The sequence below is a fragment of the Podarcis vaucheri genome, assembly GCF_965113315.1.
Source record: "Podarcis vaucheri genome assembly, chromosome: 2".
Lineage (NCBI taxonomy): Eukaryota > Metazoa > Chordata > Lepidosauria > Squamata > Lacertidae > Podarcis > Podarcis vaucheri.
The window spans coordinates 38,796,940-38,821,252 of NC_138760.1; the positions used below are offsets into that span (position 1 = coordinate 38,796,940).

General features: G+C 44.5%; 1 protein-coding gene across 8 annotated transcripts in view; it reads left to right on the forward strand.

The window, feature by feature from the left end:
- Window positions 1-618: 618 nt before the first annotated feature.
- TMEM94 (transmembrane protein 94) overlaps window positions 619-24,313 on the forward strand; it is a 78,085-nt gene continuing 54,390 nt past the window's right edge. For 2 of the 8 annotated variants that reach the window (XM_082203273.1, XM_082203276.1), the window contains exon 1: window positions 20,068-20,312. In XM_082203273.1, coding sequence (XP_082059399.1) covers window positions 20,259-20,312 — 54 coding nt within the window. In that variant the 5' untranslated portion in view covers window positions 20,068-20,258. Of the gene's footprint in view, window positions 779-2,404; window positions 2,445-8,721; window positions 8,863-8,899; window positions 9,032-20,067; window positions 20,313-24,313 lie in introns of those variants that run through there. The other 6 variants (XM_082203272.1, XM_082203271.1, XM_082203275.1 and 3 more) reach the window with 5 other exon arrangements.

The following is a 24,313-nucleotide window of genomic DNA, read 5'->3' on the forward strand; positions in this document are numbered from 1 at the left end:
AGTCTAGAATTTATTATCATTATTATACTACCCTATACCCGCAGGTCTATATGATTAATTGCCAAACATTAAATTTAATTATGAAGGACTAGTAACTTGATACTTTTTACCCAGTATATATTTTCCAGTTTATGAACATAAAATTTCAGCGATATAAGTATAGATGCCAATGTCGAATACAAATACAAATAATAATAATAATAATAATAATAATGATGATGATGATGATGATGATGATGATGATGGAATCTCTAAGTAGCTGGAAGGAAATCCATGCTCTAAAAATACACCTTCTATAAACAGGGATTTTTTTCCCTCCGCAGCGGTCCCAGAACGAGAGAAGTAGCCTGCCGGGTCTTGCGGCTCACCATGTGAGATCCACCCCTCAAGGAAACCCCTCGTTTCGGTGGTCAGCAAACAGCTCCTGTTTCAATCCCTAAAACTAGCCGCCCTTCGCTGTGCACAGATGGTTTGGAGAGAAGGGCGGAAGTATAGCGTCACCCTTCACCCCACCCTAACCTACCACAGCTAAAGCCCTGAAATGTGAGGCGAACGTAGCCAATCCAGTGCAAGCTTATTTAACTGCACCTGAAGCCACACGTATGATACTTTGGAGTAAAGCGGGTTATTTTGCCATCAACAAGGATGGCGGCTATAGAGATGTTTGGGGGAATGGCGTGAAGGGTTGCCTGGGAGCATTCTCCAGCTGGCGGGGAAAGGCCCCAGGATTTGCTGGGGACCCCAGAGACAAAAGAAAGGGGATATTAAACTCGTTCTGGTAAGTAACCTACCGCTCTCTTCGGGAAGGGTGGAAAAAGGGCTCGCTCCTTGAGACCCAAGTTTCTGCCCTTCGTCCTGAGGCGGCTTGTTTTTATATAACCCCACGCCTTTCCCACTACTCTGAGGATTTAGCGAGGCATTGGGATAAGGAGGCATTTCAAAGCTGCTGTTTTGGGGGGAGGGAGGGGGAGAGAAGTGCCGATTTATCAGCTTTGCAGCTCTTGTCAACACGCGTCGCCTTCTCACGATCTGTGAGTTGGAGGCCACCTCTGCAAGGCTGTGAACTTTTCCGCGTATTTGCGGGGTGTTTCAGTGGGTGTCTCGAGTCAGGGTAGCCAGACCCTGCAAGGCGCCTTGCAGTAGGAAGTTTCTGCACGACGCCAGTTCCTTGCAGCTGCAGGCGCTTGCAAATCTTGCAACCCACGCAAGCTTCCTCCCTCCCTCTCTGCCTTCCTCCCCGGCTTGCTGGTGGAACTCGGGAGTCATATTACTGTCTCTGATTGACAAGCCGTTACTTGCCCATTGCTGCTTAATTCAGTCCGTGTAAATGCGCCCTGCTAGTGCCAGTGTAGGCAGTCGACGCTGACACTGCAGTGTTAGCAGGTCCATGCTGCGGTTCCCGCGCAGTGAGGGCCCTGACACGTGTTAAGGAGTTTCTAGGAACGTTCTGCACTTTGCCCGGTGTATTGCATAACCGTATATAACCCAGCGCAAGAGACGTTAGAAGTAACCAGGCAGTCCCCCACGTTGCTATGCTACAACAGCATAATGAGGAGAACATTACTGCAGCATATCTAAACGAGCTCGGTACTCATCCTTTCAACTACTCTTCTCCACATCGTTACTTTCCTAACCAGGTGCCCTCCAGACGTTGGCATACAACAACATGGCCACTGGTTGGGGATGATGGGAGTTGTAGTCCAACAACAGCTGGAGGGTGCCTGGTTGGGAGAGGTCGCTTTACCATGATGCAAGTGTGCCCCCTGCCCATGCACTTTGTGGAAGTTTCCTCTGATGCAGTGGCGTAGCGTGGGTTGTCAGCACCCGGGGCAAGGCAGGTAATTTGCGCCCCCTAACCCATGGATTTGTGCCCCTAACCCGTGGATTTGCGCCCCCTAACCCTAACCCCCAGATGTTGCGCCCGGTGCGGCCCGCCCCCCACGCTACGCCACTGCTCTGATGGTCAGCTGATTTTAAAAGCTTTATTTTTAAATGTAAGAAAAAGCCTGTTTTTAACTAATGGACCAATTTAGGTAAATATTTCAGTATCACCTTATTGCTGATCATATGTCATCTTTTGACGAAGTAATGCAGAAAACGAATCCCTCAAATTCACCTTTTAAAGTATTAGCAGAATCCATTGTTCGCAACAATGTAATTGGTACTAAACCTTCCCACTCATCTCCATAGGGGTTTGCTTAGTAGTCAGATTTTTAAAACTACTGTACTGTATAGTTAATTGGATTGATTAGTACTCCTGTGCCTACTTGACTACATTGTTGTTTACAAGCCATAGCGGTTTGGATAGTAAACAAGATTAAATACCAGCAGTGCGATCCCACGTATGTCTATGCAGGAGTAAGGCCCATATAGTTCACTGTAACTTGGTCCCCCCCCCCCCCAGTTTGGTGCCCTGTTGACTGGGGTGAGGAGACTTCAGGCTGGTGAGATCTACTTTTAATCTTGTTAGAACACTTAAGACCTAACAACCAGAGCTTGGTGTAAAAGAAATACATTTGGACAAAAATAATCATGGGCCTAGGAATTTGTTCAGAGAACTGGAACTGAGTTCACAGACTTTCTACTTGCCCTTAGCTTTCTTAATTTTACTAGGGAGTCATTTAGTTTCTGCTTTATTAAACAATGCCATGTCTATGTTTGGTGGCTCAGTGGTGGAAAGGGTATGCTAGCTTAGTGAGATATTCTCTAACTACACCCAAAGCATTTTTCTCCTTCCAATAACCAATGCGGAGTCTGCATAAATTATATAATGCGATTTGGATGGGATCATTTAGATAATTTTCTTTTAGAGTTTTTTTTCTCATTAAAAACAATGATTTCAAAATGTCACAGAAAATGCACCTGCAGAGACTATATATGTTGCTTCCTTTACATCATATGTGTAAAACAATAGAGGAGCTAGTCAGCTCTTAGGCTGGAAATGATCTTATAGAGGTGTTTAAATTTAGGGAGCTCATGCCTGCCAATGAGCAGGTTTTATTTCATTATTCCATTTGCATCCTACCCTTCCTGCAAAGAGCTTGTGATTGTGCCTTGATGCTGCAGTCCTGTGTTTGCTTCCGGAGAACAGGCCCTTTTGAATGCAATGCATATTAGTTCTGTAGAATCATATGTAGGATTGTGCTGGATCTGTCACAATAACCCTGTTTTGTAGGTTAGAATGGGGTAGTTTGACTTTTGCAACATTTGACCAGTGAACATCATAGCTCATGGGAGAGTTTCCCACATCCAAACCCAAATTATTCTACACTATTATAGCCTGAATTTGCTAGCAGACTTTGCTGCTTTTTGTGATAATTCCAGACATCACTATGCCAGCGTGGTAGGTATGTGATTCCCCAAACCACCCAAGATGAGACTAGACTAGACTGTTAATGGTCTGAATTTGCTAACATACTTTGTTGCTTCCATGTAATAATTCGAGATATAGGTTTGGGTGCAGATCTAGGGCCACATCCACATCACATATTTAAAACACATGGCTTCCCGAAAAGAACTCTGGGAACGGTAGTTTAGCCCTGACAGAGCTACAATTCCCAGCACTCTTAACAAGATTCTTTGTGGGAAGCCATGTGCTTTAAAAAGTGTGCTTTACATGCATGGTTTGGATGTGACCCTGGACCTTTTGAAACCAATGGAAGGGATGTACTGAGGGATGGCAGGGGTAACGGGCATGCAGAGTGCCCACCCAAAATAAGCCCTAGTCTTTTGCTCCAAAGGTGAAGAATGTGGTTGGCTGCTTTAGTTCTGGGTGGTGCTCAGAACAAGCACCTGCCTACCCCCAGCATCAAAGCAAACCCACGTCCTGCTGGCCCTTTGGGCACTGTATCGCTGGACCCCTTTGAAGAGCCTCAGCAGCTCAGTGCCGAACAGGTCTCTCCTCTGCTTCTCAACTCTTGAGTTTAAAGCTGGAGAGAGGAGCTGTGGTCATCCCCACAGTTGCACTGGGCTTCCACAACTCCACAGAAGATCCCATCTCCCTCCAGCTGCAAAACTGGGAGGGGAAATTGTGCTGCACACCTGTGGGAGATCTGGGACAAAGTCATACGACAAGGATAGGATCTTGGCGTCCAAAGGTTTTAGCTTATTCAGCAAAGGCAGTCTGAATTTTTTGAACTTTGCATATTCCCTATATGTTTTTTATAATGTCCAAAAGAGAGTTGTTGTAGTTTCTTTATTTCTGACAAACTTGAAATCCTTTATGCCCCCCCCCTTGAATGAAACTGTAGGTAGCACTTCTAACTTGATTAAATTTGCTTGTGCAACCAGGAACAATATAAATTTTGCTTTGGTGCTGGATGTGTCCAGCCATTGTACTGATAGAATGGTGAATGCATACAATGGCTGCAGCTTTTTAAAACACTTTTTCTTTATAAAAGATCTAGGAGAATGCACATGTAAGCAAATATATCCCATAGAGCGGGGGTCGGCAACCTGCGGCTCCAGAGCCGCATGCGGCTCTTTAAAGCCTTTGCTGCGGCTCCGGGGCGGTGGCGAGGGGAGGAGGCGAGGGGCGGAGGCGAGGGGCGGAGGTGACCAGCCTGCCGCCCGGCGGGCGGTGCGCCGTAAAGCAGAGCGCCCCCCTCGCCAGGCAGACATCCGCAGCGTGGGGAGCCTTGCCGGAGGTCCTGGCAAGGCTCCCCACGCTGCGGATAGCAGCCTGCCACCCGGTGGGCGGGGCGCCCTAAATCAGAGCGCCCCCCTCGCCAGGCAGACATCCGCAGCATGAGGAGCCTTGCCGGAGGTCCCGGCAAGGCTCCCCACGCTGCGGATAGCAGCCTGCCGCCCGGTGGGCGGGGCGCCCTAAATCAGAGCGCCCCCCTCGCCAGGCAGACATCCGCAGCATGGGGAGCCTTGCCGGAGGTCCCGGCAAGGCTCCCCACGCTGCGGATAGCAGCCTGCCGCCCGGTGGGCGGGGCGCCCTAAATCAGAGCGCCCCCCTCGCCAGGCAGACATCCGCAGCATGGGGAGCCTTGCCGGAGGTCCCGGCAAGGCTCCCCACGCTGCGGATAGCAGCCTGCCGCCCGGTGGGCGGGGCGCCCTAAAGCAGAGCGCCCCCCTCGCCAGGCAGACATCCACAGCGTGGGGAGCCTTGCCGGAGGTCCCGGCAAGGCTCCCCACGCTGCGGATAGCAGCCTGCCGCCCCGCAGGCATTGGCCAGCCCCACAAGCTCGGGGGACAGCAGGGAGGCGCAGCGCCGCCATCCCGCTGTTCCTCGACCTGGTTCGGTTTCCCCGACCTGCTTTTGGGGGGGAAATAAAGGGAAATTTTTTCCCCTTTATTTCCCCCCCAAAAAACTAGGTGCGTCCTATGGGACGGAGCGTCCTATGGGGCGAAAAATATGGTATTTTTATAATGACGAATGCCTCATTATTAATTATTATTTACATCAGGCACTGATTATGATTTATGGTACACTGGGGCCCTGATTAATTTTCTATGGCATTTTGGGGCATTGATTATTGGGCATAGCAAGTCGCGGTCGCGTGGAATTTGTGCTTTGTGACCGTTTGAAGTGGGGTTTTTTTCTTGGGAGGCTGGGCGGCACGAAGAGAGGGATTATTTTTATAATGACGAGGATGACATTGGGCCCTCATTATTAATTATTATTTACATCAGGCACTGATTATGATTTATGGTTCACTGGGGCCCTGGTTAATTTTCTTTGGCATTTTGTGGCATTGATTATGCAGTCGCGGTCGCCTGGAATTCCACGTGGAGTTAGTTGCCTGAAGCCCCTTTTTAGTTGCTTGAAGCCCCTTTTTAAACTTAAGCAGGTGAAAGTTTGGTGAATTGCTGCCAAGGAGTGTGGTGGAGTCTCCTTCTTTGGAGGTCTTTAAGCAGAGGCTTGACAACCATATGTCAGGAGTGCTCTGATGGTGTTTCCTGCTTGGCAGGGGGTTGGACTCGATGGCCCTTGTGGTCTCTTCCACATATGTATGTGAGCAGGTCTTCTCCAACATGAACTATATTAAAAACAAGCACCGATCACGCCTCACAGATGACAGCTTGCAAGCCTGTGTGAAAATGAAGGTGACGTCTTACAGCCCTGATGTGCAGACACTGAGCCCTGAGGTTCAGGAGCAAAAGTCCCATTAACCTGGTTACCTGGTTGTAAATTAAATATTTTAATTAGCTATTAATTTGTCCTTTTTTCTTGAGATTGACAGCTGACTGCACGATCCTGTATATATAGCATTAAGGCCAGAAACAATATATGTAGTGTTATATTTGTTTTAAATGTTGCAATGTTTTTGCGGCTCCCAGTTGTTGTTGTTTTTTCGGAAACGGGTCCAAGTGGCTCTTTTTGTCTTAAAGGTTGCAGACCCCTGCCATAGAGCCTTGAGGAGTAGCTGGTTAAAGGCAAATCAGGTTGTGAAAATGATATCTGAACAAAGCAATGTATCGGAGAGTGTAGGTAAGTGCTAAGGGTGTCATTATGTAGCTTCCTTTTAGATGGGCAGGGTATAAATAAATTATTATTATTATTATTATTATTATTATTATTATTATTATTATACTTAACCAATTGCTGTTGGGTAGCTTAAGGCTGTGTAGAGGAGGCCTTTGGCCAGAAGCTGAGAAATGGGGATCACTGCTTGTTCTTTGCTTTTGAGGTGAGAGGTAAAGTTTCGGGTGTTATAGTTCAAATGTTGATGGTCAGGAGGCATGGTTTGCTTTTAAGATCACATTACAGCTTGCTGCCAGAGACAGAATGTCTCACTGCAGTGCAGCCCATATTCCTGTCTTGCACAGCTGTCTTGCCTCTTGACCTTCTCTATCAAGTGGCACAGAATTGAGCTTCTATTGCTAAGAGCTAAGATTTTTACTTTATTTTTGCAGGGTGGGTGGGAGTACTTTTGTTTTGATCTTGCTTCAGGCATTTTCTGCTTTTTTGACAGTCATTTTGAAGCTATATGTTTCCAAATTTGGCTATTTCAGAGTGCAATTGTTAAGAGTTTTTAAAGCAACAGCAGACCACCAACCAGAGCATCTTATTTCCCATTCTGCTACGGGTATTTGTGTGTTTAAAGGCAGAGCATGAAATATTTCAGCAAGATCTGTGCTACAGCTTCCTTTCATTCCGCAGCTGCCATCATCTGCTGTGCTCTGAAAACATCTCCTTGTAGCATTCTATTCCTGAACTGGGCTGACAGGGCAAGATTAAGCTAGTGAGAATCCTTTCCATCCTGGGCTTCAGATAATGGAAATCAGGGACACAGTTCAAACTGAAGGCAAATTCTGAGGTTGTGCCAGACTGAAAGCATATAGCTCAAAGGAATTTCTAGGGGATGACTGAGGGCACTACCTGTTTAGCTAGCAAGATGTGCTGAATATGGTCAGTGCTGTGTACTTTAGTACTTCACACTAAATGAAATTGCACCACAAAGAGCTAAATTCTGCACCCTTGATATATTATATGCCAATTTACACATATCTATATACTGATTTTTTTATAACATACTCTGCTTTTGTATAATTTATTTTGCAAAGGGTTATGCGCTGCTGCCTTGCTCCCTAAACACTAGAAATCCCACTTAGAACTCTCCTGTTTTCAAGAACAAATCAGTGTTACAGCTCATCAGTAACATATTATATATTTCTCTTTTGGGTTCCTGGATTGTGGTGATACTGTTGATGCTATTAGGATAAACATTAGGAAGAACTTCCTGACAGTAAGAGCTGTTTGACAGTGGAATTTGCTGCCAAGGAGTGTGGTGGAGTCTCCTACTTTGGAGGGCTTTAAGCAGAGGCTTGACAACCATATGTCAGGAGTGCTCTGATGGTGTTTCCTGCTTGGCAGGGGGTTGGACTCGATGGCCCTTGTGGTCTATTCCAACTCTATGATTCTATGATTCCTACTTGAGTACTTTATGCATATTTCTATTTTAATGTTTTTCATTAAGTATATGATATACATCTATTTTGGTTTTCTTCATTTTCTATGTTGCATTTGGTGGTGTCCAGCAGAAAAAACCCCACTTTATGTTTCTAAATAAAATGATGTGTTTGAGTGCGCAAAGTCAAGCTGAATTAGATTTCCCCCAATGCATGTGGAAATACAGACCAGTCTTATTACTGAAAACAATTCAGTTGCTTTCAAAGATTGACTAGATTTTAACCTTGACTTTAGGAGCTGGTAGAAGACCTGAGTCAGACTCTGATATCTAGCAAGTCTACAACTGAGGCACAGACTATGCTTGGAATTTGACCCACAGGTCACAAAACGCTTGTTGGGAGAAACAGCTTGCCAGCTAGGCTCTGTTAATTCCAGCTATGCTAAGATTTTCTTTACTGATGATCTAGCACCTTTAGACACTCTAGCCAGTGACGGATCTGGCTTGTGCTCGACTCTGTAGTGTAACCACCTTGTCAAAGCAGATTTGATGTGTTGTTTCAGATAGCGGGAGAGTCATGACTACAGGCTCCATTGGAGATTATCTGGGCAGGGACCTGGTCAGAGATAAAAATAACAAGACAAATAGCTATTAGTGACAGGCAGCCTCTATCACAAGCCTCCTGGCTGGCATTTGAGCATGCCGTCTCTGCAGCACCTGATGAAATCTGGCTTCTTACTTAGAGGCTGAGCTTGGCAGTTCTCTTGGGCGTGTCAAGGAAATGCATTCAGTGCCAAGGCAATAATCATGTTATGCCTTACAGGGGATTTCATTTTGCCCGTGGTACTGGCCTTTTCAGTAGTTAATACAGATGGACCCTATCTAGTACTGGGGTGGAAGTGTTGCAGAAGGTACAATAAGAGCCATCTTCTGTTTTCTCATCTGTCTAGATCAGTTGTGATCTTGAATTCTCCAAAGTGCTTTACTTTAAGAGAGAGTGAAGGTAAAAGAGTGACATTTAACCCCTTTTGTTTCTGTAGATGTTATCACTAAGACACGCTAATTGAGCTTCATACGTTATCTAGAAGAGGACCTCTCACGGAATGGTGGTTGTGGTCTTCTGGGTATGCTCTGTCCACTGAGTAACCATGGACTGCAAGGAGAAGTGTCAGGTAGGTTTTTTGGTCATGTTGTAGCTACTGTAGTTCTAGATGAATCTCTCGATTGAATTTGCTTCTGGTTGACTTTAGTTGGAAAATGATGAGTGGTCAGGTGTTCTTAATGTCAGAATGGCTTTCATTGGTGAGAATCTGGAAACCCAGATTCATATTTACAATGGTACCTCGGGTTACAGACGCTTCAGGTTACAGACACTTCAGGTTACAGACTCCGCTAACCCAGAAATAGTACCTCGGGTTAAGAACTTTGCTTGTGTGAAATTGTGTGACGGCAGCCCCATTAGCTAAAGTGGTACTACCTCAGGTTAAGAACAGTTTCAGGTTAAGAATGGACCTCCAGAACGAATTAAGTACTTAACCCAAGGTACCACTGTACTCTGTGTGTGTTTTTCTACTACTTCCCCTTTACAACTGTGGAGGTTACTTCCAAGTAATCATAAGCATATATAACATAGTTTACATACTGTTCTCCTGGATAAGATGAATGCCAAGGGTTACTGCTGTGGGATATGTTGAACTTCTTGAGAGATATAGCTTGTGAACTTGAATGTAAGCTGTTTTCTGGCAGTGATAGTTGGTTAACAAAGATCTTTCTATACTATTATTAAGGATAATCATTGTGTGACTGTGTTGCCACACCGTGAAACTTACAAAACCATGAGATTAGCTCTGAAATTATTAACTTTGGAAAGCTGCTTTTGAGCCTTCTTTTTACTTTTCAAGATTTTATCCACAGCCATCATCGCTGGAAATGCTTTTTCTCATTTATTGTTTTTAGTGATGCACTACAAATAATAGTAGTCATGCTGGCCACATGACCCGGAAGCTGTACGCCGGCTCCCTCGGCCAATAAAGCAAGATGAGCGCCGCAACCCCGGAGTCTGCCACGACTGGACCTAATGGTCAGGGGTCCCTTTACCTTTTACAAATAATAGGACACCAGAAAGTGAAAGTTCCCATAGGTCCATGGGACCGAACTTTATATGATCATAGGCTATAGTCTACTCACTTTCTGTGATTTTAACAGTTTTTCATGGCTACAGTTGTTGCAGAAATGATGCCAATTGTATGTGACCAGCTACTTGTTAACTTGCTTCTTCCTCCATATGAATGGGGGCAAGTGTGATCCCTTGAAAACATCAATGTCCACGAAATTCCCAGTTCTCAGTGATGGAGACATACAGTGACTAAAAGTGGGGGAAAGCGGGAAAAACAGGAGAGAGAAATGCTAGAGGAACTGATGTGTGAATCTATTCAAAGTAAAACGTTTTATTTCACAAACCTACTCCTGGATTTCTTGCTTCAGAAGAGAGCCAATGAAACCAAATCCCAAGACAGACTGCCTTTTGTGGGTAGAAAGGGACTTTTGATGTCGGGTGGAGTCTTGTTTTGACTGTGCATTTAGGAATTAAGTATTACTGTTTACGCTTTCTCCATGGCTTCCTAACCTGCATCTTTCCAGAGAGATTGTTTTATATGGAATGCTGGTAGGATGGCATTCCTTATGCTTTGGCATTCCTTATGCTTTGCTCAATCTGATCCAATCTGACCCAAGCATATGTATTTAAGGACAGTTCATCTTGTTCACGTGGGTTGTGTGGAATAGGGGTCGTCCTCAGCCTTTTTGAGCATAGACAAAAAAAGGAGGCAATATACCTTCCCCTAAACAGGAAACACCCCTGGAGAGGAGCACAATTTCTAGATCTACCTCTGCAAATGCCAGACTGAATAATGTGTTAGCAATGTGAAAGGGTAGCATCCTTTTATTAGGCTAGTATGCTCAATCTAGCCTTTGTCCTTGGTATCTTGAGGCAGGTGCATATCCTGATCTGAACAGCCATAGCTTATCCCTGGGTAGTGTATCTGCTACCTATTACCAGATGAAGTGGGAACAATTCAACTATTGGAGTGTCTTAATGACCAATAGCATGCGGTTGTTGTTGTTTTAAAGTGAGAAGTTGTTTCACAATTGCAATAGTTGTGTGGCGAGGACAGGTTATTCGGTAAGGGCAATAGGAAAATGTTTGGGGTGAGGAACGCCCATTACAGCCTTGGCGTTAACACTTCTCTCATGGGTGTGTTTTGTGGTCTCATTGTGCTGTGTTGTGAGATGTTTTTTGTGTGCACATTAAAAGAGGATGTGGCTACAACTGTTGGGGTATCACTGCCCTTTTCTTTGGAAATCCAGACCTCATTGTGCAACATGTGCTGGCTTGCGCTTAAAAAAGTGAGCAGCCTGGGAACAGGAAGGAAAAATCACAAGGACAGTAATAAACTTTGAAGGTTGGAGGATTAGAGGGAACTCCAAGACACAGACTTGCTGACCAGCAGGAACCTTGCCCAATACTCTGCTCCCTCACAGCTACTTCAGTCAGAGCCTTCCTTAATCACATGCCCTCCAGGTGTTTTAGTGTTCCCCAGATATTGTTGGACTCCAACAACCATCATCCCTGACCATTGGCTATTCTGTCTGGAACTGATAGGAGTTGTAGTCTGTAGGAAGAGACCAGGTTGGGGAATGCTGTACAATAAGTCCCATAACTATGTGGGGTCGAGAGAGAGAGAGAGAGAGAATCTTGAGATTCTTACTTTGCAGATGGATAAATAAATATGTTGTTTGGCCACACATTCTTTGATGCATTTACATCTAAAGTATGGCAAAAGCCTTCTTGCCAGTTGGCAGGTCAGTCTGGATGAACAAGCTACCTGAGTCAAAGATTTTGCCCTGGGACATTTGGACATTTGCATGGGATCAAAAACTGCACCAAATGATGTGCTCTGTATTGTGTTAATGGGTATGTGCATTACTTATAGCTGTTACTTTGAGATAATGAGGGATGGAGGAATTCCAGTAGTGTACTTTCTCTGTCTGGTTAGGGGCAAATCTGCATATCTGTCCTGGCTCTCACTGAATGAAGAACTCAAACTTGGAGTAAGGCTTCTGCTCAAATCTTTAATGCCCAGGTCAGTAGATATATAGGCAAAAACAGGATCAAAGGCACAGCAGATACATGGCTACGTCATTGATCCAACAAAACAACACACCCTCTGAGTTCCTGTTGTATGGAAATGGGGCGGCACAACTTCAGCATGGCAAGGGGGCAAGCAAATGCAAACTTCTGCAGGCTGAACCTGAGTTGCCTGTTCTTGGCTATGCTGGCACCTCCATGACCTAGGTGATGGAGAAGGGGACAGCTGCTGCTCCAAACTGAACTAAGTGTCTGAGTCCTCCTGGGAGGTTGGACTAAAGGTGGGCTCCAGCAGTGCAGGGCGGGGGGAGGGAGTCTCAAGATCAGAGGTGAAAAAAAGCACAGAAGCATGGGATGGGTGGGTACAAGGTGCCTGGGTGACGAAGAAGGGGGTAAAGCAGAGTGCTGACAGATTACACCTGAGACCCTTCCCAGGATCTGACTCCTCATTTGTAACTCTGTCCCCCTCTTGAGGTCCTGGCACAGCCCCTCCATACCCACAGGGCCCTGCCCCAAGGTCGTCAACCAACTGATCCTCGGACTTTTTTTCCTCCAATCCTGATCCAACCAGCCCCTCCATGATGTCTCTTTAGGACTCAGGACAATTTCTCCTCTTGAATTTTGTACATCTTCTTCCCTTCTAACCCAACGATAGTGTATGCTGCATCTCAATAAACCTAACGAAGCTTGCTAATAATGGCTCAGTGACCCATTTTGGTATTGATCAGTGTGAGATATACAGCAATTACCGTACCTTGTAGAAATGCTTTCATGACCTCAGACAGTGGTGGCATTTTCTTGGAACAACTGAAACGTAAAACCTTTTTGTGCAATATGGGGCATGTCTGTTTAGGAACCAAGCATACATTTCTATGAAGAGAGTGAAGAAATCTTACTTCTCTGCCATCGTTACTTCCTCATAGTTTGGGGATCTCTCTGGATTCAGCATTGTTACCGGAGACTCGGGTGGCCTTTTTCCACTTACAGACAGTTTTCCAGCTACAGCCCCTTTTGAGCAGAGATGACTCTGCTGTAGTACTCAATGCTCTGGCAAGACTGAATTATTACAGTGTGCTGCCTGGGACTGCCTTTGAAGATAACGCAAACTTCAGCAGGTTTCAAATGCTGCAGCCAAATTATTGGCTACAGTTCAGTTTAGAACTCACATAATCTCAGTCTTAATATGTTAATATTAATATGTTCCAATATTTTAATGTTGTATTTTATTTTTGTTTTTAAGTTGTAATCATTCGTCTTGTTTTCATTATTGCTTGTAAGCCGCTCTGAGCCTGGCCTTGGCTGGGGAGGGCGGGGTATTAAAAAAATTATTATTATTATTATTATTATTATTATTATTATTATTATTATTAAAACAATTGCACTGGTTGCCAGTTCATTACTACCCTGAGATGGTGTATTTTTATGTTTTTTTTTACTGAGTGTACAGGATGATTCACTAGTGACTATGTGTCTCACCTGATGTAACTTAAAAACATCAAAGTGCATTTTTTAGGGGTACTGGCCAAGTTGGCAAAAAAAAATATGGTGCAGGAAGTATTGTGGGGCTGAAGAAACCCAATCTGCACAGCTGCATTGTCAGAGAACTTGAGACTCTGAAAGATAAGGGGTTTATTGTCTAGTCTCTGCCATCCACAGAGTTCCACTGCCAATAGCTGCTGAGAATAACCGTTGCTCAGATGTGGTGCAGCTTGGCATCCAGTCCTGGCTAAGAACCAGGTATTGCAGAACAAGAGAGCAAATATCCTAAGAGGTCATCCAGAAATCTTTGAAATTCAATTTAACAGGCAAGTTATCTGTTCTGATTCCTCATTCTGTTTAATGCTGGCAAGAACAGTCCCCTCTCTGGGATATGCAAACCACGTGAAGCAGTTACCAAATCCAGTTTTGCTGTTTTTCCTCTCAGTTTAACTCTGGTTCCGATAGAGATTTTGGAAACGTCTGCTCTTTGCTCAATAGCAGCTTGTTGTGTTGTCCGGACCAAAAAACAGTTAAGTTTGTGTGAAACAAGCCAACTTCAAAGCGGGGTTAAAATTATTTTGACAGGATGGAAAACTAAGCCAGCAAAATGAAGTTTTGCAGACTTAAGTGTAAAGTTCTGCTTTTTGGTGCGAAGACTTAGATGTCAAGATACAGGATGGGTGACAAATGACTTAACAGCACATTTGAAAAGGATATGGGAGTCCACATGCTAAACGTGAGTCAGTAGTGTGGCCTGGTGTCTAAAAAGGCTAATGCAATTCTAGATTGCATGAGAATTCATGGTATCACTCTGTTCTTTGATCAGGACTCACAGTTCTGGACACTGCGGCTTAGAAAGGACACTGACATATTGGCACATCCAGAGTAGAGCTGGGAGCCTGGGGATCAGGTTTTGCGAGCAAAGGCTGAAGAGGCTGGGTATATTTATTTTGGAGATTTTAAATTTAGAGATTATAGAATAGCCATTTTCAAATATTTGAAGGGCCACCACATAGACCATGGAGCAGATTGGTTTTCTGTTGCTCCAGAGGAGAGGACCCAAACCAGTGAGTTCAAATCATGAGAGAAATGATTTAATCTAAATGTAAGAAATTATTTCCTGGTTCAAGCTGTATGACAGTGGAACAGACTGCCTTGAAAGGTGGTGAATTCTTCTTTGTTAGAGGTTTTCAGAGACTGGAGGGCCCTGATCACAGGGGCTGCTGTAGTGGATTTACTTCAGCAGCTGAGACTGAACTAGGAAGTAGATGAAATTACCTTTTGAAAAAACAAACCAAAACATCATTAATGTAGCCAGAGTTTATTGCTGTAGGGGACACTGCAAGCTGTGGTTGAGCAAAAACATAAATATAAGCTTCTAAACAACTCCCGCCTATGCCAGGGAGGGACTGAATGTGGAAGCTCAAGGCTCACCTCCGCTCCTTCACGTCACACTAAACTATGGTTTAGCATAGGTTTTAAAAGGAGCCATTATGTCACTGTTCTGGGTCATTTTATTTTCTCTGTGATGAAACACCAGTGCTGGGAAAAGGACAGTTTTCTTCATGGAAGGCTCCATTGTTGCAATAATGGGTATTGTGTAAATCCCATTGGTAGTGGTGTTTGGGATGGACAATATAATTACCAATGTAAAATACCTTCTTCTATTATCCAGTAGCTCTGCTTTTTCCATGGCTGTTTGCAATCTTCTTTTCTTTAATTGGAGTCCACAGACTTCTGTTCTTTAGTGCTGGAGTGCATGCATCCAATAGTAGCCTGGCTTGCATGTCAAATTAAAGCATAGTTAAAATAAACTGTGGTTTAGTGTGAATGAGCTGCAATTGTGGGCCCTTCTCTCTTCCCCTGCCCCTGCTTTTACCAGTTTCCCCTACCACACTATCCATTTTGTCTTGTCTTATCATACTGAATATCACCACCTGCACCTCTGCCTCCCTTACTTTGTTGTGTCTGGATCTTAAAAGTTCTGCACCTTTCTACTTCGTCTTGACCAATCCGTCTCATTTTAATGTGCCTCTGTTCCCCTTACCATATTGTGCTTTCCGTAGAAGTATCTTCATACAGCTTACGTTTGTGCAATCTCCACATGTGGGTAATTGATGAGGCGCAGGCACATATCAGGGTCATGTAGTCATGAGCGGATGCAAAGCAATACAGGGCTGTGCCATTTGCTAGAGTTCATGCCCTTATTTTTCATGCTGCTCACAATGTGAACAGAAGTGGCGACAAAGTGCCCTAACCTCTTCAGACATCTCTCCCATCCTTTCATCTCTTATTTTAATCAATGGATAGCTGCCACTTGAGAAATAGTGCTCCACTTTTCTTCTACTGGACTTAACACCTCTCTCTCACACAATATGCACACACACACACTGCTTTTTAGCTGGGAAATGTTTCGGGAAGGGCAACCGAAATGATCAAGGGGATGGAGCAACTTCCCTGTAAGGAAAGATGGCAGCATTTGGGGCTTTTTAGTTTAGGAGAGCAGGCAAGTAAGAGGAAGCATGGGCTTGGATATCCAGAAAATGAACAGAGAAAAGTCCCCCCCCCCCTTCTTCATAATAGCAAAACACAGGGATGACGGAATTTTGGAAGATTTAGGACAAACAATACTTTGCACAGTGCATTGTTCAGCGATAGGATTGGCTCTCACGGAAGGTAGTGATGACCATAGCTGTCAATGAAATTCACTTATTCCGAATAGGATTCCTCACAAGAAAAGGGGAAAGTTGACAGCTATAGTGATGGCTGCCAAACCGGATAGCTTTAAAAGATAAGACTACCAGTCTCTGCTAACCATAATAGCTATGTTCTCCTCCCCCTGTTACAGGTAGTATGTCTTTGAAAGCCAGTTGCTGGGAATCACAAGCAGGCAGAGTACTGTTTCCCTCAGATCCTACTGCCAGGCTTGCCATGGGCATCTGTTCAGCCACTGTGAGAACAGGATGCTGGACAAGATGAGCTGTTGGCCTGATCCTGCAAAGGCTCTTATGTTCTTACATCCACCCTCTAGCAAGTGGAATGCTTTTGTATTGCAGAGTAATTATATTCTGCATGGCATTTGCTTGGAATCGAAGCGAACCGAGAGCTGTTTTTTTTTACCAAGCAAAGCTAGGAGAAAATTCTGTTAAGGCGACTGCCAAAGAGAGTTAAAAAGGCTTTTCTTACCATTTCAAAATAATAATAATAAGGCTGCTCTATTCTGTTAAACTGAGATGTCCGCATTGGAGAACTTCCTGTGACTTTACAGTCTGAGGTGCCAGCATGTGCTCATTCAAGATGGTGAGAGAGATTTCAGAAAAGTCTGCCAGCAGCATTGCTATAAAAAGCCCACCTGCTGAATTTTGTGTATGTTTTGTAGGAGTACAAGTGTTTCCCAGTCCCAGCTCCTGGGGTGTTGCTTCCCTTTTCCTTGGTAGTGTCCCAGTTACAACAAGTAGCTGTGTTTTTTAGCTGCTTAATTACTTACTAGGAATTGTATTCAGGAAAGTGGGGTGGTGGGAATCTGTGCTGTGCAAGACACTTTGTTCCTTTTGTGCAGTTAAAAAGTATGTTGTCTAGGAAACACAATGCCCTGGAGAAAGATGCTGCCGCTTTCTTTCCCCTCCCTTCCCTGCTGGCTTCTTTCTTGCAACCAGCGACACAAATGCTTTCCTTTCCTTCAGCTGTCCCCTTAAGAGTTCCATATGCAGAAACTTTAATTTCTGAAATTCTCTCTCTCTCTCTCTCTCTCTCTCTGTGTGTGTGTGTGTGTGATATTTTTTTGCCACACAACAGAGAGCCTGGGTCAGGACTCACCGCTTCATGGTGCCGATATAAGGAGCAGCCTTGTGTGGCGTGTCAGACTTGTAACCCCTGACTAGCAGATATTCCATAATCTCAAGTGGAAATGTTATGCAGACTGTCTATCAGCAGTTCTATATACCTGGGTGAACCTTTTCTGTCTAGTGGGCTGCATTCACCTTTTGACCAACCCACAGCTCTTCCCTCCTCAGATCATCTGTGCAGATCAGCTGAGGAAGTGGGTTATTGCCCACCTCCCCATTCATCAAATGATCGATCTGATAGCTGGGGCGGCAGCAATTTGCATCCCCATCAGAGCACTGGGGGGGGGGGGGAGAGAGATGTTGACATCTCTGCCCAGCGCAGGACTGTGTCTGTTTTTCTTTTTTCTTTTGCTGCCATCAAGAAAATCAGTGGAGTCTTGGGAGGCAATATATATATATTTGCCAGGAAAGGGGACAGATCAGACTATTAGGTCAGGGGTTAGCCGTCCTGGTTCAGGAGATGCCAGAAACTGAATCAGGGCTTTTATCCATTCAGAGCATGAGTTCTGCCACTGAGTTGGAACCTCTCCTTTCTAAGGTGGGAAGACCAGCTCTTCAAATGATGGGTCTTTCTTGCTCTCCTTTGATTTCAGAGCATGAAGGCAAAAATTGGTCACCTGTCAAACCATGGAGGTGGGTAGGCAAGATAACAATCTGACACACTGGCCAGATCTAGTTTCCCTCAGCTCTGTTGTATGAAGTTGGGCCACTCACTGACTTTTAGAGTAACCGTCATGCAGAGGACTTTTGCAGGCACTGCTAGACAGCTGATCGGCGGTGCTTGCTAACTCCCTTTAACTGCTCCACGCCTGAAATCATGTAGGATGTCAAGTGAGGGTGACAACTGCTACAATGGCCTCACAAGCCAGATGAGGAGGCCAGGCAGAGTTAATAAGGTACCCAGACTTCAGGCTCCCTACTTCTGTCATACAACGGGCTTTTGGCTGAGTGGGAATTTTGAGTTGGGAGTCTCTCTAGTTTGACTGATACTCTTAACTTTTATTCTATGCTGGCTGTCCACTAACTTGAGAAACATATGGGCTTATTTTTTTTGGGGGGGGGCTTGTTATCTACATAACCACCTTGACAGTTCAAAGCGTGGAAATTTGTGCAGTGCAGTGTATGCTTAATTGGGACTGGAGTGTTTAGTGGTGAGTAGGTACACAATGAAAGAATAGTTCAGTCATGTCTATTTAAGAAGTTAGGTGCATTTGTGCTTTCAGCTGGAAAATATATATAAAAATCGATCTTGTGATTCATTCATAGGAAATAATCTAATTTTATTTTATATATGAAAAAACTGCCCATTAGAGATGTCTTAAAACTCTTACGTTGAGTTCCCACTGTTCTGGGTCACAATTTATTTGTTTATTTATTTAAAGCATTTGTGCTCCACCCTTCACCCGAAAGGTTCCCAGAGTGGCTCACATCTTGCCTCATAATTTTCTGTTCTTGCCCCCCGTTTATTGAGAAACAACTAAAAAATTAGAAAGCGACTTTGCCGGTCCATGAGGGAAGAATCCCAAACTGCAATACTTTTATTGGGATGACCCCAAAAGTCATAAACTTACGATCAAGCTTTTTTGAGTTCTCCGGAATTCTTCATCAGATGTAATCAAAAGGCAAGGAGAGTGAGAGAAGTAGCAACTAGGTGTGCAGGTCTTAAGGTGGAAACGGCGAGAGTCATGCTATCATAATTGGATTGGTATCCCCATGTGCACGACAGGACAGTTATCCAAGCCTTGCTCTGTTATTTTAGAGGCCATTTTTGCAACAGGATTGAGATCTTGTGTAACTTGGACCATAGTATCAAGCAAGAGTTAAGACATACAGACACTAAAGGAAAGGAAGAAGAGGTGATGATAAGTAGTACTCCACACACAGGAATGTATCTATAGTGCACGCTTAGATTGAGGTTGTCTGTGGTACAGAATGGGCTTGGCTCCTGTCATTACTGTGATTCTTATTATTTATTTACCTTTGTTTTGCTCCTCCCCTCCCTTTGGGTTTTTGGGGCATATGCATTGAACTCTTTGTCTCCGTTGGCCCAGTGTCCTCTGCCTGTCCCTCCTCCATTGCTGCTGCTGCCCAGCTCCGGGTAAGTGGCAAGCCCCAGACACAATAGATTGCTATTAATAACCTGCACTGCACCTTCTGCAGGAGTCTCCTCCTGAGAGGCTATGAATATTTGATACTTGGAGGGGGGACTTTCTGCTGCTCTCCATCCTGATTGCTGCTGGGAAGTCCTGCTGGGAGCAAGAGGTCGCTTAGGAGGGAGCAAGGCATATCAGTGCAGCTCAGCAAATAGAAGGCCAGGTTGTTTTCCTCGTGGATTTTTATTGAAATAATTAGCTCTCAGAATGCACAGCTTGACACCTGAGGGTTTTGTGTTCATAAGTGCACTGTTTGACATTTTTTAAATACGGGACCATTCATAGGAGTTCTCAACCCCTAAGGTCATTTTCCTCCTATTTAGTCCACCTCCACTGTTGTGGCCAGAGCTGGCTTTTCCTTGCAGTATCCTATGTTTTCCTGGACCTGTTCTCTGTTAGCATCATCTTGTGCTTCAGCATATACCATCTCTGCCTTCCGTACAGGTGTATTTCATGGGCTATCTGGCTTTTGAATGCAGCCTCCCGGACCCAGAGGGATGTGATCCTAAAGGACATCCTCATCTCTCCTTTCTCATCCCTCCCCTTCTTACCCCATATCCAGCATGCAGCAATGTGACTGGCAACAGGCTGAATTAATCAGTGGCTTGGTGCTTCACTCTGCTGTTCCTCTCCCTCTCTCTCTCTCTCCTCCTCTCTCTCTTTCTGCAGCGTTGCGCTGTGCGGACTCTCTCTATTGCTTTCTGCTTCTCTCTGGATAGCAGCATTGGAAGTTGCTGTTCAAGGTTCCAAGTGCTGCGCTGCAATCTTAGCCCAGATGCTTTTTAAACAGACAGATTTGTGGATGTCCCAGCAAGCCAAAAGTGGCAAAGTAAGTTTACCTTTTGCGCTTTTTATTTCTTTCTCTTTTCTAACGTTTGAATTCAAGATGGCTTTTCCCTTCCTTTCCTGCATGTTTTCCTGAGCTGCTAATGTACAGAAGGCTTCTGAGGTTGCCTGTGTGTGTGAGCTTAAGGCAGATGAGCTGCATTAAATGACAATATATATATTATGGAAAGGAGGACCTCTTCCTTTCTGCTAGGCTTGTTCTATCACTGGGAGAATTTGGGCTCTGAGCACAGTGTATAGATGCCTTGAGCTTTAGTGAATCCTTGTGTCTGTTCGGGGGTTCAGATTTGTCTGTTTCTTACACATGCCTGAGCATTGCGCCACTAAGTGCCACTTCCTACGGGTATACTTGAGGGGTGGGGGGGTTAATGCTGTGGCATAAACTAGCAGGGATCGTGCGTGGCAAATTTCCTGGATCTGGAGGATTGCCAAGTATGTTCAAGGGAAGCAAATGTGGCAATGATCCATCCTTGCAGATTAATAAATCTAGGATTACTGTCAGCTGTGGTTGGAAGTGTGTGTGTGTAATTACCGACTACGCATATTATTCTCCAGCGTTAGGGAAATATGTATAGTAATATATGCTTTAATATCACATTATGTAACATGCCTTTAAAACAGCACAAACACCAATCCCCATGGCACATGTGTTAGCTACATAGAAATCCAGCCCCAGGGTGATCTGCAGGTACAAGAACGGCCGCGGGGACAAAGTAGGAAAGCTATACAGCATGCAGTTGCCTGAAGGAGCTGCCTCTTCACCCAGTACCCTAAAATGAAGGAGGAGCCAGCGAGCAAGCAAAAGCTGAGGTTTGCATTGTCAGTACCAAGAAGTTTGTCCTGGTTATTGGCATTCAGCCTTCTGCTTTTGTATGACCCTAAAAACACCCTGATGTCCAGAAGAAAGTAGATTCGCTCATATAGAGGGCCATGACCAATGTTGGTAATGTACTCAAGCCCTGTGTAGATTTGCGATGCTAAGCTGGAATCTCCAAATGTAAAGATTCTGTAATTTCTAAGAGGCAAGGAGGACTTGCACCATCGTGTAAAATGGAGCTTCTCTAATCACCTGAGCGGATGGAGCTTCTCTGCTAAAGAGAAATAGGAAGTCCTAGTTTGCTTTGGCAGCTTGTTCCTGAAACTGGATGGAGCCTGATGCTGTTAATAATTTGAGCAGTGCTGCAGATGTGATCTATGCCAGCAGTTATGGATCGAGCTGGCATGTGGTCTGCCACGGATTTCCTTAGCTCAGTGGTGCTAACCTTTTTTGGTTAAGTATGCCACAAGTCAAATCCATAGCAAGCATAAGGCAGGGTGACCCTAGTCCAGGCATGGCCAAACTTGGCCCTCCAGATGTTTTTGGACTACAATTCCCATCATCCTTGACCACTGGTCCTGTTAGCTAGGGATGATGGGAGTTGTAGTCCCAAAACATCTGGCGGGCCAAGTTTGGCCATGCCTGCCCTAGTGCATGCTACAAGCCCACTATTTCTCCAAGTGCTTTTGCTTTTAGTCTACTAGGCTGGGGAGGCAAGCACAGTGTAGCATTGGAGAAGCAAGCAAGAACATGGAGAAATCTGCCCGTACAAAGGTAGCATACAGTATATATACCATTAACCTGGTCCATGGACTCAGTTATTCTTAACCAGGTGTGCTTAACCCCCTGTTTGATTGTGCCCTTTATGGTACCTTTATGGTTAGATACCCATGGCCTAATTCATTTTATTTGAATAAGATTTGCTCACTTGCTATGATGTGAACTGTTTGATAACTCTGTTCATTCTATATGCTCTATGCTAGATGCAGAAGTGTGTAGGCCATAATGAGGACATAAGGAGGCTCAGTGAGCACTGTAGCCCTGCTGGTATAATTTGTGGCTTTTTTGTTTGGCGAAGTTTTTTCCTTGTTCGAAATTCATAAGATCCTTAGTAGTCCATGCAACAGGTTTGGGCATGCATGAGCAGGCAGGGGAGTGGAGTTCCCATGACACAACTGTACATATTCTTGCTGATGATGTTCCTTCCCTGCCTCCTCCTCCATGGTTACCCACACTTTCCGTTTCCGCAGGAAGTTCACACGTGAAGATGCCACAAATTGGAAGGGACCAAAATGCCATTGGCTCCAACCCAACAGATAGCTGGGAATCATGTTTATTCCTTCCAAATGATGGTGGTGGTGGGGAATTGTTTTCCTACCATTGTTCTGAGATAGAGAGACTGAAGGCTTGATTGCAATCTAACTGGGCTTATAACTCTCTGCAGTACGAAATCACATTTTGTGCTAATTTTCTCCTGACTTGCTTGTTCTATAACACGAGAAAGTGTTGAGGAAACAACAGTATCAGGATCAGGATAATAGAAGGAGGAGGGACTTATCTGTCTATATCTGTTTCTCGTTTCCCCCCAGTCTTAAATTCATTTTGCCACTTTCCACATCAGTTTATGATTTTTTAATAAGAGGCTCGTGAAAATTTGCCAGCATATTAGTGAGCATTTCTTGCATGTAATTTCCCCCTAAAATAATGCATTTTTTATACTTTTTATGAACATGTACATATTTATACACACTTTCCCCAAATAGATGTGTCTTTGCATGCATTTTTTGGTTGGAGAACTGCATTGCACAACTTGGCAAGGTGTGCATTTCAGAGGACAGCTGCACTTTGATTTGCTTGTAGGTAGGTAAGTAGTAGCTCCATTAGTGTCATTAAACATGTGTGCCAATCAGTCTGGTTCTTCACCTTGCTTGCCTTTTAGTCTGTCTTTGCATACCTTCTTTTGAACACTGTACCTTCCTACCAATGAGGCGCCAACTGCAAGCCTGGCCATGCTAGCAATAGCTTTGCACTTGGATATTCCCATCCCCAGCAAAACCCAAAGTTTGGGATACGAAATCCCAAGTGCCCCAAATGTGATATGGTGCTCAGGAATGTCGATCTCTTTAAAAACAACAGTGCCTTCCAAACCTGGGCTGCTGCCGAATGTGTGTTGTTGTTTTTGTTTTGTAAGTTATCTTTTTAAAAATTGAGTTTTCAAAACACCTTGGTACAGATGGCATAATTTCGGACACAGTAGCAAGGCATGGTATTTGAATCACTTTAATAAGACAATAAAAGTGGCTAAAATTTGAACGCTGGTTCTTGCTTTTCAAAAAGAAGTGATTATGCCATCTTGGCGTTGGAAGCATCCCCTCGGCTTCCAGCCCTGACCAAGATAAAACTCTTTCTTCTCATTTAATTTCTAATATGAAGTGATGTTCCTAAGAGACACTGTGCGGTGGTGAAAATGACACCTGCCTGCTCTCACAATAGAGAAGGGATCCGCTTGTTCTGTGCTTGTCCCTTGATGATGGTTACATAACTGGCACCAAGGGGAGAGAGAGAGAAGGGAGAGTTGTCAAAGTAACTCCTCCCTATGTATCGTGTCTCAAAGGGGCCACCTGTTTAATATATTTATTGAGCACAAAATAACAACACTTGGTAAATAGTTCTTTCTCCCATGTTGGAGCGATGATCAAAAGATTGTCTGCGTCACGACTGTGATAGGTGGCATGCAACCTGTTGAAAAGGTTCTTGCGCCGGGAAGTTTTTAACGTTTGACGATCTATTATGTTTCTGTATTCTGCTGGAAGCCGCCCAGAGTGGCTGGGAAAACCCAGCCAGGTGGGTGAGGTATAAATAATAAAATTATTATTATAAAAGTAATAATTCCGGGGAAAATTCAGCATAGCGCTAAGGAGATTGTCCCATCAGCACAAGCATTTCTGCAGGAATAGTCTGTCTCTCCCTGCCCCATGCGCTGTTCCAGGGCTCTCCTGACCCCCTTGAGCCAGTTTGGGGGAAGGAACACTGGAGAAGGAGAGGGTGGGAAAGCCCCATTGCACTGCTGGAGGTCCTTGAGCAGGTTCCTGTTGGCAGGACTGCTTAGTTGAATCCAACTCAAAGTAGTAATGTCAGGGCAAACAGCAGAGTCTCATTTTGCATAT